At 44.9% G+C, this 19194-nt stretch overlaps 1 protein-coding gene across 1 annotated transcript in view; it reads right to left on the bottom strand.

Annotated features, from left to right (window-relative positions):
• Positions 1 to 4590: 4590 nt before the first annotated feature.
• The window catches only part of LOC106565257 (plexin-B1), a 119815-nt gene continuing 105211 nt past the window's right edge, over positions 4591 to 19194 (bottom strand). The window contains 17 exon segments of the mRNA XM_045691429.1: positions 4591 to 5612; positions 5923 to 5997; positions 6309 to 6449; positions 6581 to 6728; positions 8208 to 8368; positions 8500 to 8666; positions 8942 to 9026; positions 9273 to 9376; positions 10475 to 10640; positions 11089 to 11235; positions 11879 to 11945; positions 12070 to 12248; positions 12556 to 12773; positions 15933 to 16033; positions 16210 to 16358; positions 18070 to 18255; positions 18656 to 18901. Coding sequence (XP_045547385.1) covers positions 5508 to 5612; positions 5923 to 5997; positions 6309 to 6449; positions 6581 to 6728; positions 8208 to 8368; positions 8500 to 8666; positions 8942 to 9026; positions 9273 to 9376; positions 10475 to 10640; positions 11089 to 11235; positions 11879 to 11945; positions 12070 to 12248; positions 12556 to 12773; positions 15933 to 16033; positions 16210 to 16358; positions 18070 to 18255; positions 18656 to 18901 — 2445 coding nt within the window. The 3' untranslated portion in view covers positions 4591 to 5507.

The raw sequence follows: 19194 nt of genomic DNA, 5'->3' as shown, positions 1-19194 counted from the left end.
GTTATGACCCTCCTCAAACTGATTTGTTTTGCATATGGTGTGTGAAGGCATTAGGTAATGTTAGAGCGATTTATTTCATTTTTATGACTAAGTGAAGGGCCTTCCATTCCTCATTTCCATACACTGATCTGAAAACAATATGTCAGTGCAGACAAATGAGGAAACAAGCATAGTGGACTGAAATTCCCTTCACTTCAAAACATTACTCCATATGAGACAGATGTAGACAAAGAACATATGATTTTACGAATACTTTATTAACACACCTCCAGATAGTGTGAATTTACACTCTCTTATTAAACAGATTAAGTCGCTACAAGTTACATTATTAAAATCATTATGTACAATGATATTAACAGACAAAATAAGAACCATCCTTACAAATTGCTCATTGCAGAGCCTGCTCTACATAGCTGAATTTATACAGCCTAACAACAGTTAGTTTTTTCCTCAAATGACCTCCACCATCATGGTCTCTCCATCATAAGGCTTCATACATACTCGTCTACATTAAAAGCATATGACAGTACTAATTGTCCATTCAAATGAGACATTAATTGCTTGGTAAGTAGTGTGATGTTAGCCTATAGGCTACTATGATTCGGTTATACTGTGCAATCTAGGGATAATGGTGGTGCACATGAAAGAGCATCAAACTGGAGAACCTACACAATGGCATGTAACAGATACACTCCATGCACTTCTGTTAAAAAAAGGTGCCTCTCTCTGAAATGATTGGCTATCCAAACAGGAAGACACGTGATTGGGTTTTACAGTTAAATGATATGCCGACTCATTGCTATAGCATATGAAGATATAGCCTACCAGGAAGGTGGTGTCAAACATCATCCATAAGTCAGTTAGGCTTATGTGTCGTTAACATTCATGCAACACCTCCAATTCATGTGATAACGTTGTTGCTTGGTACGTAGCTTTACCAAAGGATTTCATCCTAACGTCAACAAACTATTAAAGCTCTGTGGGACAGAATGAGAAGTCTAGGGATGCGTCCCAAATGGTAGCGGATTCCCTACATAATGCATTACTTTTGACCAAATCCGTATAATCCTAACCCTAAATGGGTGCCATTTGGGACGCAACCTAGCTTTAGAAAATAAGTCTGTTGTGTAATGGAGAATGTCGAGGTGAGCAAATGAGGAACAACATAGGCCACGGGGAAACCATTAGAACTCACTTCGGTAAAGTTCAGAAATAGCAATGTGCTTTATAATCCTAATATTTGAATCAAACCTTGGAAAATATGACTAGGTCAAAGAACTTTCTGTGAAACTTCATGTAGAGTAAATACAGCAGTTTACTTGTGTTAGAGCACAAGTTCAACAAATATAGGAGCGGTTGCCATCTTGTGTTCAATAAAAGAACTGCACATATCAATGAGCGGTCTCCAATGTCTACCAGTAGTCTACCTCACAACAGCACAAAGAGAAAAATCATGATTCAATAAAATTTTCTTGGTTGAAAACAAAAAAGGAATGTTAAAAATGTATAACATGGGAAGCTGTATGAACATTCACCATAAAATACTGTTTGTGGGACACGTTTTAACTATATTAAATTCAAAAGTTGAGATTTGGTTGTTTCATCTCTGATCTAGTGTCCCTCCAGTGACCGTTACCTTTTAGAAACATCAAAACAAACAGCGTTAAAGCAACAAAAAGTCGAAGTAAACAATTCATTCACACGGTCACCTATTTTCAGTACCTTTTGAAGACTGCCTCTGCTTTCAGTACCGTTCTTTCAGTCCTGCAGTCTAGTCAGGACAGAGCTGTTTATTTCAACTCTTACAATAACATTTTCCTCCCGTTCCTATAACATGAAGACGAACAACGCACAGATGTGTATGGACGTGGGCGCTACCTGAAAAAGCGGAATGACAATTACAGATTTTAAAAGACTGATTCAAAAAATAATAATAGCTGTCTCAAGAGTGTCATGACTGAGTGAACTATGTGTGTGTGAAAGACACAATTTAACCTTATGATTTGGACGGATATGGAAAAGCTACTGTTATGACATAAAGAGAGTCACGGGGAGAGCACAATCTGGTTTACCATAGCAGACAAACAGTGATCACATGAAACAAGTTTCAATGAGATAAGAGGATAGCTTGAGTATTTAGTTGAGTAAAAGGAGGAAGAGAGTGCTGATAATTGATGAGACTCGAGACCCTTGAAACTACATCGTCACCAATTAATACAGTTGTATAGGGTAGGTTTCCGAGTAATGTTTATGAAATGCTAATAAAACATTTTACTCTGCTTTGAAAAATTGTGTTGTCTTGAATGGGGGGGAAATCCAACTGGGAGTCTGGCAATTGTGCACAAGAGAGAGGAAGGTATATACAAGTAATGCCCAACATATATACAGTACCGGTCAAAAGTTTGGACACACCTACTCATTCCAGGGTTTTTCTTTATTTGTACTATTTTCTACATTGTAGAATAATAGTGAAGACATCAAAACTATGAAATAACACTTATGGAATCATGTAGTAACTAAAAGTGTTAAACAAATCAAAATATATTTTATTTTTGAGATTCTTCAAAGTAGCCACCCTTTGCCTCGCTGACAGCTTTGCACACCCTTAGCATTCTCTCAACCAGCTTCATGCGGTAGTCACCTGGAATGCATTTCAATTAACAGGTGTGCCTTGATAAAAGTTAATTTGTGGAATTTCTTTCCTTCTTAATGCATTTGATACAGCCCGACAGGATGCTCTCGATTGTGCATCTGTAAAACTAACAAACTGCCTGGTATGGCAATTGCACCACCCTTAACCACAAGGATCTCCAGAGGGTGGTGCGGTCTGCACAACGCATCACCGGGGGCAAACTACCTGCCCTCCATGACACCTACAGCACCCGATGTCACAGGAAGGCCAAAACAATCAAAGAACATCAACCACCCGAGCCACTGCCTGTTCACCCCTCTATCATCCAGAAGGCGAGGTCAGTACAGGTGCATCAAAGCTGGGACCAAGAGACTGAAAAACAGCTTCTATCTCAAGGCCATCAGACTGCTAAACAGCAAATCACTAACTCAGAGGCTGCTGCCTACATTGAGACCCAATCACTGTCCACTTTAATAAATGGATCATTATTTACTTTAAACAATGCCACTCTAAATAATGTTTACATATCTTACACTACTCATATCACATATATATACACACTGTATTTTATACCATCTATTGCACCTTGCCCATGCCACTCGGCCATCGCTCATCCATATACTTACATGTACATATTCTCATTCACCCCTTTAGATTTGTGTGTATTAGGTAGTTGTTGGGTAATTGTTAGATATTACTGCACTGTCGGAACTAGAAGCACAAGCATTTCGCTACACTCGCATTAACATCTGCTAACCATGTTTATGTGACAAATATAATTTATTTGATTTGAGCCAATTAGTTGTTGTGACAAGGTAGGGGTGGTATACAGAAGATAACCCTATTTGGTAAAATACCAAGTCCATATTATGAAAAGAATAGCTCAAATAAGCAAAAAGAAATGACAGTCCATCATTACGTTAAGACATGAAGGTCAGTTAATGCAGAACATTTCAAGAACTTTGAGTTTCTTCAAGTGCAGTCACAAAAACCATCAAGCGCTATGATGAAACTGGCTCTCATGAGGACCACCACAGGAAAGTAAGACCCAGAGTTACCTCTGCTGCAGAGGATAAGTTCATTAGAGTTACCAGCCTCAGAAATTGCAGCCCAAATAAACGCTTCAGAGTTCAAGTAACAGACACATCAACTGTTCAGAAGAGACTATGTGAATCAGGCCTTCATGGTTGAATTACTGCAAAGAAACCACTACTAAAGGACACCAATAAGAAGAGACTTGCTTGAGCCAAGAAACACGAGCAATGGAGATTAGACCGGTGGATATATGTCCTTTGGTCTGATGAGTCCAAATTTGAGATTTTTGGTTCCAACCGCCGTGTCTTTGTGAGACGCAGAGTAGGTGAACAGATGATCTCTGCATGTGTGGTTCCCACCATGAAGCATGGTTGAGGTGATGATGCTTTGCTAATGACACTGTCTGTGATTTATCTAGAATTCAAGGCACACTTAACCGGCATGGCTACCACAGCATTTTGCAGCAATACGCCATCCCATCTGGTTTGCTCTTAGTGGGAATATCATTTGTTTTTCAACAGGACAATGACCCAAAACACACCTCCAGGCTATATAAGGGTGATTTGACCAAGAAGGAGAGTGATGGAGTGTTGTATCAGATGACCTGGACTCCACAATCACCTGACCTCAACCCAATTGAGATGGTTTGAGATGAGATGGACAACAGAGTAAAGGAAAAGCAGCCAACAAGTCCTCAGCATATGTGCTAACTCCTTCAAGACTGTTGGAAAAGCATTCCTCATGAAGCTGGTTGAGCAAATGCCAAGACTGTGCAAAGCTGTCATCAAGGCAATGGGTGGCTACTTTGAAGAATCTAAAATCTGAATTCTTTGATTTGTTTAACACTTTTTTGGTTACTACATGATTGCATATGTGTTATTTCATTGTTTTGATGTCTTCACTATTATTCTACAATATAGAAAATAGTAAAAATAAAGAAAAACCCTTGAATGAGTAGGTGTGTCCAAACTTTTGACTGGTACTGTATATCCTCAATTATATAAAACAATGGTGTCAGTGGGCAAGGCATGTAAACCAAAACAAGTTTACCCTTGCACGCATGCACATTTAAAGAGGGAGATGGACAGACATACAACCTCTAATTATGCAACGACACAAACACAAGGCATGGGAAGTAACCTTTTCCATTTCATACACCCAGTGTTTCCCCATTGTGAAATGGCTTCACGTCATACTATCAAGCAAAAATAGTGACCGGTGAGTCCTTTCCATCTCTCTCTCTCACACTCACTCTCCATCTAGCTTCCGCTAGAACCACCATTTTGATACATATAACACGACTTCTTTCATTCATTCATATGAGATTACAGAGTTTTGACTTCAGCACGTTTCCATTGACACGTCACGTAATGTCCAGATTGCGTCCGGATAACATCCAGATCTCCCGAGCCCTTTCTTATAATTCTCCTACTTCCACAGAGAGTTCTAGAAGAGAGACAGACGCAGATGCCACAACGTGGTCCAACTCAGGGCTGAAGGTTGAACGGGTGGGACATACAAACAAAGGCTCCTGGTCTGTATGTCTCCCTTGCCCTTTCCCTCCTGTTTTTTTCCACAGTGGAGAGTGAGAGGAGGGTTTGTGTCCACCACCATCTCTAGAGGGCTTCATGTGTCCAGCAGCCCAATCCCCCCCCCAAAAAAGGAGAGTGTTTGTGTGTAAACACCAGTCACCCATTGGCCCTTAATGTGGAAAAGGAGTGGGGCTTTTTGCTCCTCCCTCTGCGTTTCCCTCCCCCACTCTAGTGGGTAACCTCACAGTGTGCGAGTCTCTTAATGTGGCCCCCCCTCGCCGGCGTGGTCTCGGTCGGTGGTTCTGCTGTCACAAGTCGGTGACTTTGTTCTCCACGGCTGCAGCGACCTGCTGGAGCCGGTAGCCCAGCTGCATTTTCTGGGCCATGCTGTCCTCCTCTAGGGCCCCGATGATCTGAGAGATGGAGGGATGGAGAGAAAGAGAGAGGCGTGGAGTGAGAGAGGGATGAAAGGAGAGAGATAGATGAAAGGAGAGGGAGGGAAGGAAGGAAGGAAGGAGGGAAGGAAGGAAGGAAGGAAGGAAGGAAGGAAGGAAGGAAGGGAGGGAGGGAGAGAGAGAGAGAGAGAGAGAGAGAGAGAGAGAGAGAGAGAGAGAGAGAGAGAGAGAGAGAGAGAGAGGGAGGGAGGGAGGGACACAAATCCAGTTTAGAGCAGGTGCAAGGTAAACCAAAACCAACCAGACAAGCGACTGAATGAAAACTCACCTGGTCATAGTATTTGTTGATGTACTTGTACAACTCGTGCAGGGCGACAAGGTAATTCAACTCTCCTGAGTAATTCTGGTTGGGGGAAAAAACATATTTTCATGTCATTCCAAATAAATAATAAGCACATCTTTTCAAAGATTAACTGAAGTTGAATTGAAAATGTGCTAATATAAAGTTCAATTAACGATAGGACAAAGAACAGCTTAAAGGGATAGTTAACTCAAACTGTCAGCAGTCAAGTTTTCAAGATGGAGTACTTTCAGTACAGAGCAAAAACTTTGATGGAAGATCACTTTTGCGAAGATCGCTTTTGAGTGAACTCTCCCTTTTAAAAGGAACAATACAGTGTGTACTGAACAAATAAACTGAAGTAAAATACCCACCCTGGACAGCTCTGCTAGAGCTGAGTTCATCTCCTGATCACTGGCAGAGATGGTCTGTCTGATGTCAGCGTAGTACCTTTCCACCATCTGCTTGTAACGGGGGATGTCTCGGGCATACAGCAGTTTGTTGATTGGTGAATCCTGGAGAGAGAGACACGGAGGGAAAGAGAGAGAGAGAGAGAACCAGTTTAGAAAAAAAAGATCACATCCTCCATAGTCCTCTCATCCCACCCTGTCCCTTGGTCCCGTCCCTCCCCATCTGTCTCTCTCACTCTGCCCAGCTTGTGCTCAGCGGTGGTGCAGGAGTCCATGAACGTCTGGGAGATGACCGTCAGCACAGCGTCCACGTGGTCCGAAGGCTGAACGTCAAAGATGAACTGGGGGTTCTTCACGATGTTGATCCAGAACCTCAGGGGCAAACTGGAGGCAGGGAACCAGCGTTACAGAACTGTTATTGCCATGATCACATGTTACATATATATTTGTTTAGTTGGATCCCCATTAGCTTTTACAGAAGCAGTAGCTACTCTATACAACAATATACAAACACAACAAAAAAATTGTCTGTGTTAGTGTGTCTGTGTGTCCCCTCACAGTCCCGCCGTTCCATGAGATGTTTAATCAATTTTTTAAAAGGTAATTTTTCTGTTTGTTTGAGTACTAGGAGATGGGAATTCCATGCGATCATGGCTCTATGTAATACTGTGCATTGCGTGAATTCGTTTTGGACTTGGGGACTGTGAAGAGACCCCTGGTGGAATGTCTTGTGGGGTATATATGGGGTGTCTGAGCTGAATTTTATTTGATTATGTAGACAATCTGGAATTGTCATTACAGTAATATTTCTCATAACTAGGAGAAGCAGTTAGTATTTCGTCAACCCTCAACTGGGAAAGACTGGCATGCATATTGCTGATGTTCGTTCTGTATGTGCAGTTAAGGGCAAGGCGTGCTGCTCTGTTTTGAGCCACCTGCAGCTTTGCTAGGTCTTTTTTTGCTGCACTTGATCATATTATCTGACAGTAATCAAGACAGGACAAGACCAGAGCCTGAACAACTAATACAATAGATTTTTGTGTAAAAACATCTTTATAACAGACATAGACCTAGGAGTGTAGATTCCTCAACTTGCTCAATGGTCACACCCTTTATGTACAACTCCAGCTGAGGTTTAGGTCTCAGAGAATCTTTTGAACCAAATACAATGTTTTTAGTTTTAGATGCATTTAAGACTAGTTTATTATTAAATCACCCATTCTGATACCCACTGGAATTTCAGTGAGCTCAATGGCTTTGGGTCATCCTCATACATAGTCATTCTAGTGTCGTGTAAGAACAGTGTCAAATCATTTATAAAAATAGAGAAGCGTGACGGCTCAAGCAGCTGCCCTGTGGGACACCACACTGTATATTTCTGATGTTAGAGAAGCTTCTATTGAAGAACACTCTCTGGGTTCTATTGGATAAATAACTCTCCAACCATGTGATGTAAAGCCAAAGCAAGTGAGTTACTTCAATAACAATTTATTATTAATAACAAAGGCTGCATTGAAATCTAAAACTGCAGCTCCAACTATCATCTTATTATCCATTTCTTAGAACCATTTATCAGTCATCTGAGTCAGTGCAGTACAAGTTTAGTGCCCTCTATATGCATGCTGAAAGTCAGTTTACACATATATATACACATATATCACCAGACCACATACAAACATACACATGTATGCACACACACAGATTCACAAAGACACACATGTTGATCTTCCAGATGTGGACGGCATCAGAATAAGTGTGTGTACATATGCGTGTGATTGAATCTATGTTCGTACGAGTAATGTGTGTCTGCATCAGCGTGTATGTGTGTGTGTGTCTCCCCAGTGTGTGTGTGCGTGTGTGTACCTGTTGGTCTTCCAGATGTGGATGGTTTCGGGGTCAGTGATGGCGTGGTGTTGCGCCTGGTCGTCCAGCAGGTCAAAGAAGTACTTGACGGCCAGCGGAACGGGACGACTGGTAGACAGGATCACAGTGAACAGATCGTCTACAAACTTCTGCAGAGTTCCCTGTGGAGGGAGGGAGGGAGGGAGGGAGATGGGGAAAAGGTTAGGGTTTTAAAGTGGGTGGAAGTGTGTGTGTCTACAGTATCTGGCTCTTCACTTGATTCTTAGTGTGTACTTGTGCATCCAGTGTCTACCTTCATAGAGAGCAGGCGTGTGAGGTAGATCTCTGGTATAGCCTTGGCCCTCTCCCTCTCCCTCACGCTGCCCCGGCGGTGCTTGGGTAGCTCGGGCTCCTCACTGGCCTTGACCAGGTGCCACAGCCTCACCCCGCCCTCGTCCGCGTCCTCCAGCATGGGCGTCTCTGAATGAGGGAGGGGGAGAGAAGAAAGGAGAAGGGTTGAGAAAGAACAAAATAAAAATGCTTATCTTGTATCTTTTATTCCATGTCCACAAAAGTGAACAACGGAGTAAACGTTTCAGCCTAGTGGCCTTTCTCAAGATGAGATACACTGATACTTATTCTACAGAAACTTAGTGGAAGAAACTGGCCATACAGCTAGTTTGGCTGTGCACTGTAGAAGAACAACAAGACATTTCCCAGAGAGAGAGAGGAACTAAAATGCAAGCGGAACTCACTTTCCCCTGCTACGTAGTCATGATTGTCGTGGTGGATGTGTTTGCTGTGGCGCGGGACCAAAGCCACTGTCGCACCATCTGGAACCTAACACACAAAAATAACAACAACAACTGTTATAAATCTCTCAAACGGTTAGTGTATGCACTATGAAGGCTTATGAATGCTTATGAAGGGTTAATGAAATGATACACCGTTAAGTAAAGGCTTAGAAACATGAATGTTAAATCTTAAAGCCATTATGAATGCTTTATAAAGGCTCTATAAATACTTTACGTGTTACAAACTCTGTATGAAGCGTTAGGAAGGCTCTATGAATGTGTGGGTGTAAACCTTGTAGTGTTGTAGTGTATTGAGGCGCTTCCAGTTGCCCTGGACAACAGATGTCAGGTCTTCATCAGACAGGATCAAATGACCAGCTACACCGGACCTCCACTCTGAAAAAATAAACAAACACAAACACACACACACACACACACACACACACACAGTTAGACAGGGCTATAGACAGAATTAAAATAGAACACTATATTATAGAACACTAAAAATGATATTAAAAGAGCGATAGAAAAGAGGCTGTGTGTGTGTGTGAGAGAGAGAGTGCGTGTGTGTGAGAGAGAGAGAGCGTGTGTGTGAGAGAGAGAGAGCGTGTGCGCGTGACAGAGAGCGTGTGCGCGTGACAGAGAGCGTGTGCGCGTGACAGAGAGCGTGTGCGCGTGACAGAGAGCGTGTGCGCGTGACAGAGAGCGTGTGCGCGTGACAGAGAGCGTGTGCGCGTGACAGAGAGCGTTTGTGACAGAGAGCGTGTGTGACAGAGAGCGTGTGTGTGTGTGTGTGACAGAGAGCGTGTGTGTGTGTGTGACAGAGAGCGTGTGTGTGTGTGACAGAGAGCGTGTGTGTGTGTGACAGAGAGCGTGTGTGTGTGTGACAGAGAGCGTGTGTGTGTGTGACAGAGAGCGTGTGTGTGTGTGACAGAGAGCGTGTGTGTGTGTGTGACAGAGAGCGTGTGTGTGTGTGTGACAGAGAGCGTGTGTGTGTGTGACAGAGAGCGTGTGTGTGACAGAGAGCGTGTGTGTGTGTGTGACAGAGAGCGTGTGTGTGTGTGTGACAGAGAGCGTGTGTGTGTGTGTGACAGAGAGCGTGTGTGTGTGTGTGACAGAGAGCGTGTGTGTGTGTGTGACAGAGAGCGTGTGTGTGTGTGTGACAGAGAGCGTGTGTGTGTGTGTGACAGAGAGCGTGTGTGTGTGTGTGACAGAGAGCGTGTGTGTGTGTGACAGAGAGCGTGTGTGTGTGTGACAGAGAGCGTGTGTGTGTGTGACAGAGAGCGTGTGTGTGTGTGACAGAGAGCGTGTGTGTGTGTGACAGAGAGCGTGTGTGTGTGTGACAGAGAGCGTGTGTGTGTGTGACAGAGAGCGTGTGTGTGTGTGACAGAGAGCGTGTGTGTGTGTGACAGAGAGCGTGTGTGTGTGTGACAGAGAGCGTGTGTGTGTGACAGAGAGCGTGTGTGTGTGACAGAAAGTGTGCATGCTTCTCACCCAGGTCTAGGGAGTCTGTGTGTGGCCGGTGGGAGAAGGAGGTGCCCTTGTAGACCTGGTCCAGGAGTTTCTCCTTCACCTGGGTGATGGTGTCTATGTCCAGCACCTTGGAGGGCAGCGGCTGGGTCTCGTTCACTCCCCCACCCTGCATCAACACGTTCAGGGTCTGGGAGAGGGGAAGGAAAGAGAGCGAGGATGAGCTTTCAAAATCACTCACAAAGCACACTTTCTTGGAAGTATATATAATCTATTTATCTATCTCTGGTTTTTCACTGAAGAAAAAATGTGTGTGTGTGTGTGTGTGGTTAGATTGAGTGGACATGTGTGCGCACGTGTTTGAGTGTGTGTCTGAACCCTTGAATGTGTGTGTGAACATGTTTGTGTCTTTGAGTCCGTGTGAGTGTCTGAATCCCTGAGTGTGTGTGTGTGTGTCTGTGTGTGTGAACATGTTTGTGTCCGTGTGTGTGTGTGTGTGTCTGAACCCCTGTGTGTGTGTGTGAACATGTTTGTGTCCGTGTCCATGTGTGTGTGTGTGTGTGTGTGTGTGTGTGTGTGTGTGTGTGTGTGTGTGTGTGTGTGTGTGTGTCTGAACCCCTGAGTGTGTGCATCCTCACCAGGGTCTTGTACTCCACGTCTTCTCGGAGCAGGCGGTTGTCGTTGAGCGTATACTTTGCTTTTCCCGTCACCGCGTCCACCGGCCCCTTGTCCACCTGGTGCTTGATAGCCCTGAACAACATGTACAAGGACTCGCCTGCAGAGTCCTAGGGAGAAACAACAACAGTTAAACAACAAGCATCAGGCAAACCATGCTAACGATCAGGTAAACAATTAGCATCATGCTAACAATCACTGTACTGGGAAAGACAAGGACACGACATTAACCCACATACAGTGATTATGTTTACGCTAATAAATGCTAATGCTACAAGGCATTTTGACCCAGGTAAGATATAGATCGCCAAGTATGCTTCAAACTGGCATGGAAAACATAGCTAAGATTCCCACCCCTGGAATAAAGGCCCTGTTTGAATTCTTCTAAAGTGAATCCTTCCTTCCATGTAATCACGGATTAGAAATGAGTGGACAGGTGAAAGCCATGTGGTGAAGCCGTTTTATTTCTGTCCAATTGTGTCTCATCTGTGATTACTTCAAGGAAGGGAGCAAGACCGTGCACAACAATGCACTTCTAAAGAACGGGGCCCATAATTTCTGTCCAATTGGCTGCGTTTACACAGGCAGCCCAATTCTGATCTTTTGCGCAATTATTGGCAAAAAAGATCTGATCTGTCATAAAACCAATTAGTGGCAAAAATATATTAATTGGGCTGCCTGTGGAATGGGGTCATCATTTCCTCCTCTTTGTGTGACAGTAATTCATGTGGGCCTTCATGTGAGCCGACTCACCCTGAGGAAAGCGTAAAGGCAGATGGACATCCAGTTGGTCAGAAGCTTCTCTACCACTGTCTCCGTTCTGAAAAATGACGCTATGTTAAAAATCAGTTACAGGTCAATGGAGCGCGCACACACACACACACACACACAAAATCCCATCCCCTGACCCACATATCCCCACTCTCTAACTCTTCCTAGCTTACCTTCGCAGCATGAGTTTTGGGTTCTTGGCCACGTACTGCTCCACTAGGTCATTGAGGAGGGTCTTGAGGATGTCGGTGAAGTACTCCAGTTTACCGTGCAGCGCCACCGTCAGGAGAGATGCCACGTAGGCCCGGTCCCGAGGCGAGAACGTCCGCTGGCTCTCCAGAGTATGGATGAACTGGGAGGGAGGGAGGAAGAGGGATGACAGAGTTAGGGGAAAAAAAGAAAAAGGGAGCGAGACAGGCTGGTGTATTCAGGAAGAAGAGGATGGTTCTCTTCTGTAATTTGAGTGTTTTTTTTCTTTCTCCCTTGTTATAAAACTACGCCATATACTACACAATTCAAATTCTGGTCTAAGTCTTGCTAGGTCAGCTACCAATGTTCTTCATCGCAGTCATTGCACCTTGCCTGCTTTCCTTCAAAACAAACTTTCACGAGTCCACTAACGTGGTAAGAATCGCCAATCATCATCCCTGTCCCCCTACCTTGGTGAGGAAGAGTTTGCTGTTGAGCAGGTTGGAGAGCTGCACCAGGCCCTGTTCCACCGTGGCCCGTCGACACTCTTGCACGTCCAGATCCCTCCGCAGGGGCGACTCACGATGGCCCGGGAAGAAAATCCGCTCGGCGTAGCGCCGGTAGTCCAGGAAGGGAATGCCTGAGCCCACCAGGTCACTGGACATGTCCATCATCTCTGTCATCAGGTCTGTGGGGGGAGGGGAGTCAGGGGTTCAAAGGTTAAGGGAGTATGACCTTAAACGGTTGAGTCAAAGTCAGTGGAGAAAAAGGGCCCCTTAGAAGATATAAAGAACTTTCGGCTTTTAAGCCAAAAGGGGTCATCTACATTTTTTATTTATTTATTTCACCTTTATTTAACCAGGTAGGCAAGTTGAGAACAAGTTCTCATTTACAGTTGCGACCTGGCCAAGATAAAGCAAAGCAGTTCGACACATACAACAACACAGAGTTACACATGGAGTAAAACAAAACATACAGTCAATAATACAGTAGAAAAATAAGTCTATATACAATGTGAGCAAATGAGGTGAGATAAGGGAGGTAAAGGCAAAGAAAGGCCATGGTGGCGAAGTAAATACAATATAGCAAGTAAAACACTGGAATGGTAGATTTGTAGTGGAAGAAAGTGCAAAGTACAAATAGAAATAATGGCGTGCAAAGGAGAAAAATAAAAAAATAAATAAATACAGTAGGGGAAGAGGTAGTTGTATGGGTTAAATTATAGATGGGCTATGTACAGGTGCAGTGATCTGTTAGCTGCTCTGACAGCTGGTGCTTAAAGCTAGTGAGGGAGATAAGTGTTTCCAGTTTCAGAGATTTTTGTAGTTCGTTCCAGTCATTGGCAGCAGAGAACTGGAAGGAGAGACGGCCAAAGGAGGAATTGGCTTTGGGGGTGACCAGAGAGATATACCTGCTGGAGCGCGTGCTACAGGTGGGTGCTGCTATGGTGACCAGTGAGTGGAGATAAGGGGGAACTTTACCTAGCAGGGTCTTGTAGATGACCTGGAGCCAGTGGGTTTGGCGACGAGTATGAAGCGAGGGCCAGCCAACGAGAGCATACAGGTCGCAGTGGTGGGTAGTATATGGGGCTTTGGTGACAAAACGGATGGCACTGTGATAGACTGCATTCAATTTATTGAGTAGGGTATTGGAGGCCAAAGTCGAGGGTCGGTAGGATGGTCAGTTTTACGAGGGTATGTTTGGCAGCATGAGTGAAGGATGCTTTGTTGCGAAATAGGAAGCAAATTTTAGATTTAACTTTGGATTGGAGATGTTTGATGTGATTCTGGAAGGAGAGCTTACAGTCTAACCAGACACCTAGGTATTTGTAGTTGTCCACATATTCTAAGTCAGAACCGTCCAGAGTAGTGATGCTGGACGGGCGGGCAGGTGCAGGCAGCGATCGGTTGAAGAGCATGCATTTAGTTTTACTTGTATTTAAGAGCAGATGGAGGCCATGGAAGGAGAGTTGTATGGCATTGAAGCTCGTCTGGAGGGTTGTTAACACAGTGTCCAAAGAAGGGCCAGACGTATACAGAATGGTGTCGTCTGCGTAGAGGTGGATCAGAGACTCACCAGCAGCAAGAGCGACATCATTGATGTATACAGAGAAAAGAGTTGGCCCAAGAATTGAACCCTGTGGCACCCCCATACAAACCAGAGGCCCAGACAACAGGCCATCCGATTTGACACATTGAACTCTATCAGAGAAGTAGTTGGTGAACCAGGCGATGCAATCATTTGAGAAACCAAGGCTATTGAGTCTGCCGATGAGGATGTGGTGATTGACAGAGTTGAAAGCCTTGGCCAGGTCAATGAATACGGCAGCACAGTATTGTTTCTTATCGATGGCGGTTACGATATCGTTTAGGACCTTGAGCGTGGCTGAGGTTCACCTGTGACCAGCTCTGAAACCAGATTGCATATTGGAGAAGGTTCGGTGGGATTCGAAATGGTCAGTAATCTGTTTGTTGACTTGGCTTTCGAAGACCTTAGAAAGGCAGGGTAGGATAGATATGGGTCTGTAGCAGTTTGGGTCAAGAGTGTCCCCCCCTTTGAAGAGGGGGATGACCACAGCTGCTTTCCAGTCTTTGGGAATCTCAGGCGACACGAAAGAGAGGTTGAACAGGCTAGTAATAGGGGTTGCAACAATTTCAGCAGATCATTTTTGAAATAAAAGGGTCCAGATTGTCTAGCCCGGCAGATTTGTAGGGGTCCAGATTTTGCAGCTCTTTCAGAACATCAGCTGACTGGATTTGGGAGAAGGCGAAATGGTGAAGGCTTGGGCGAGTAGCTGTGGGGGGTGCAGTGCTGTTGACCGCGGTAGGGGTAGCCAGGTGGAAAGCATGGCCAGCCGTAGAAAAATGCTTATTGAAATTCTCAATTGTAGTGGATTTATCGGAGGTGACAGAGTTTCCTATCCTCAGTGCAGTGGGCAGCTGGGAGGAGGTGTTATTATTCTCCATGGACTTTACAGTGTCCCAGAACTTTTTTGAGTTTGTGTTGCAGGAAGCAAATTTCTGCTTGAAAAAGCTAGTCTTGGCTTTTCTAACTGCCTGTGTATATTGGTTTCTAACTTCCCTGAAAAGTTGCATATCACGGGGGCTGTTCGATGCTAATGCAAATGAACAGATGTAATTTCTGTACAATATATCATTGGACAGAAAGGGTTCCTCCCCCCCATAGCCTTGAGAAACTTCCCTCAGGGAGCTCGTCTCATGGTTTTTAATGTTGTCAATGTCATTTAGAGCTGGTATACCGTATTTGACCATGTACCGGTATTGATGCACGGACGGGTTGGGGTTTTAACTTTACCTTCTATAACAGTATTGTAATTGTTAGATGTGATACGCCACTCCGACGCGTGTAATGTCAGTCTTTATAGTTTTTTACTCCGTTTGCTACTCGAGTCGCTCTGCTTCCCATCGCTTACTCACCAGCCCTGCCCCTGTCCCTCAAGTACTTGCCGTGCTCAAAGTGCTGCTCACTATATTCCTACCCAATTAGGCCTCGATTTTTTGAAAATGCTCAACATAATTGTTGGTTGAAGTTGGATTGAACAATAAAACAATCAGAATGAATAAAGCCCCGTTGAAAAATAATCATTGAAGTGTTTCCACCCTAGGGGTCATGAACTACTCATAAAGCATATTTAGAACATTTATTATCCAAAAACATACCGTGAAATACCTTCATAAATGTGGAAAATATCTTGATGACATTTTGGCCATATCGCCAAGATTTGGTGTGGACAACAACGTTTTTTCTGTCACTTCCTCTCACCCTCTCTCTCTCTGTCTGTCTCTCCCTCTAACGCTGTCTGTTAGTCATAGTGTTAGGGTCTGACCTGTGAACTCTTTCTTGCACCGGTCTCTCACGCTGGTCTCCAGGTTCTCCAACTGGATCTGTACCTTCTTGTAGTCCCTCAGAGCCTGCTTACTCTTCCTCCTGACAGACAAACACAGGTACAGAGACACAGAGAGAGAGACAGACAGAGACAGAGAGAGAGCGCACACATACAGACACACATTAGAATTACACTCATAGCTCAAGGTACAAAACGTTTATGTAAACAAATGCAAATGCTTGCACCCACATACCCCCACCCCACCTCACACACGTACCTGTAGATGAGGACTATGATGAGGACAATGAGGGCTACAATGGAGGCCCCCACGCCCACCCCTATCTGGGCCTCGAGGGGGAAGGTGGACAGGCTGAGGGTGTCATACTGCACCCTGCCCAGGGAGAAGTTCAGGTTGCCCATGTGGACCTGGAACACACACACACACACACACACACACACACACACACACACACACACCAGCTATGGAGCGACACTGAACAAATATATGAATGCAACAATTTCAAAAGATTTTACTGAGTTACAGTTCACTCTTCTTCAATGGCTTTGCGAAGTTGCTGGGTATTGGCAGGAACTGGAACATGCTGTTGTATAAGTAGTTCCAGAGCATCCCAAACATGCTCAATGGGGTGACATGTCTGGTGAGTATGCAGGCCATGGAAGAACTGGACATTTTAAGCTTCCATGAATTGTGTACAGATCCTTGCGACATGGGGCCGTGTATTACCATGCTGAAACATGAGGTGATGGTGGAGGATGAATGGCACGACAATGGGCCTCAGGATCTCGTCACAGTGTCTCTGTGCATTCCAATTGCCATCGATAAAATACAATTGTGTTTGTTGTCCGTAGCTTATGCCTGCCCATACTATAACTCCACCGCCATCATGGGGCACTCTGTTCACAACTTTGACATCAGCAAACCGCTCGCCCACACAACGCCATACACGCCGTCTGCCCTGTACAGCTGAAACCGTGATTCATCCGTGAAAAGCACGCTTCTCCAGCATGCTAGTGGCCATCGAAGGTGAGCATTTGCCCACTGAAGTTGGTTACGACGCCGAACTGCAATCAGGTCAAGACCCTGGTGAGGACGACGAGCAGGCAGATGAGAATCCCTGAGAGGGTTTCTGACAGTTTGTGCAGAAATTCTTTGGTTGTGCAAACCCACAGTTTCATCTGCTGTCCTGATGGCTGGTCTCAGACAATCAAGCAGGTTAAGAAGCAGGATAGGAAGGACCTGGGCTGGCGTGGTTACACCTTGTCTGCGGTTGTGAGGCCGGTTGGATGTACTAACAAATTCTCTAAAACGATGTTGGAGGCAGCTTATGGTAGAGAAATTAACATTCAATTCTCTGGCAACAGCTCTGGTGGACCTTCTTGCAGTCAGCATGCCAACTGCATGCTCCCTCAAAACTGGAGACATCTGTGTCATTGTGTTATGACAAAACGGCACATTTTGGAGTGGCTATTTATTGTCCCCAGCAGAAGGTGCACCTCTGTAATGATCATGCTGTTTAATCAGCTTCTTGATATGCCACACCTGTCAGGTGGATGGGTTATCTTGGCAAAGGATAAATGCTCACCAACAAGGATGTAAACAAATTTGTGCACAAAATCTGAGAGAAATGAGCTTGGAAATTTTCTGGGATCTTTTATTTCAGCTCATGAAACATGGGACCAACACTTTACATGTTCCGTTTATATTTCTGTTCCGTATAGAATGTGTACAAGCTGGGGCAGTTAGTTTGCTTCTAATGAGGTTTGGAAGTCTAATTGAAACTACTGAGATGCACCCTTGTGTGTCAACCTTAGTCTGATTCACACTATAGGGACGAACCGAGCCAAGTGGACCTGTACTGGGCTGGCCTGGTTACACATGCATCCACCAAAGTTGATGAAACCATGCTGGAAAAGACAAAGTGAAAAGAATCCAAGCCAGCACACTACAGTTTTGGTCAGCACAGTAGTGTGAAAAGAGTAATAGTGTGTTGTAATTGACTTTCTTATCGATCTTGTGTATTGAAATGTGTTTTGAAACGTGTGATTCTGTCTGTTTGGAACAAAAGTGTGTCTAGGAATGGAAACGGCAGTAGTGGAGCACATAAGGTGGACTTACGGTGAACTCGGGCAGCGTGTCGGCGCCCTCGCGCTTCCTGCCGCCGTTGGGGGGTCCCGGGACGGGCTGCTGGGGCGGGGGCTCGCAGTACAGGTGGTTCCTGGTGAGGGTCTTCACGGCACACACACCCTCCCCCACCAGTACCACCACCTCCTCCTTAGAGATGGCCAGGTCCAAGTTCTCACCCTATGTAGGGGGGAGGAGAAAGAGAGAAAGGGAGAAGATATTACCACATTGAGCATCATGCTTGAATCAAGACTTGTGCATTCCTAGCCTCATCTTTGGAACATTCCTCTATTCCCCCCCCATCTCTCATAGGAGTCTAGCCTTCTCCTAAATTTCTGACTGAAGCTTTCAGCGGCAAGGCCTTCCAGGAGACTTCTCTCTCAAGACCGGTTGAGTGGAAAGTAAAAAAAAAAAAAAAAGAATCTTTACATTCTATACCTTTGCCTTGGATTTATAGTACTATCTAGCAGATAATGCTAACCTTCAGCTGTCAACTGTACATGCTGTTAGCCTGAAAGCTGTCTAGCCTCCCGCAGCTAATTTCACAGGTTGAGAGTAGCAGGTAGCGGCTAATGCTAACCTCCAGCTGAATGAAGCTTCCTGGGTTGTAGCGGTAGGGCTTGAGGGGCTCCTGCTGGTTGAGCGGGTGCAGCACGGGGTTGGGCTCGTAGCTGAAGGCCCCCTGGGGGCTGACGGCACCGAACGGGAAGCGCAGGTTGTCCAGGAGGAAGGCCACATCAACCCGCGAGCCCCACACCGAGGGCTCCACCGCCGGGCTCCGACACAGGATCAGAGTGGAGGAGTTCACCTCGCAGCGCTCTATGTACTGAGGGGGGGAGATAGAGAGGAGGGGGAGGTGATATCAATCAATCAAATGTATTTCGAAAGCTCTTTTTACATCGACAGTTGTCACAGAGTGGTTGTTTTTAGCAATCTAGGGCCAGTGTTGGGTCTAACATGTTACAGTAATCAGATTACTTTAATGAGTAAAAGAGTACTATAACAAGGGACTTTATAAATATTGTAATATTATTACAGTTACTTTTTTTTAAGTAACACGTGTGTTACCTTTATGTTACTCTAAGAAAATATTTCCCCACCGGGGGCATGGAGCTTCCA

The sequence above is a fragment of the Salmo salar genome, chromosome ssa12 (genome assembly GCF_905237065.1).
Source record: "Salmo salar chromosome ssa12, Ssal_v3.1, whole genome shotgun sequence".
Taxonomy (NCBI): domain Eukaryota; kingdom Metazoa; phylum Chordata; class Actinopteri; order Salmoniformes; family Salmonidae; genus Salmo; species Salmo salar.
The sequence above is the reverse complement of the archived record's forward strand: the minus strand, read 5'-3'. Positions and strand labels throughout refer to the sequence as shown.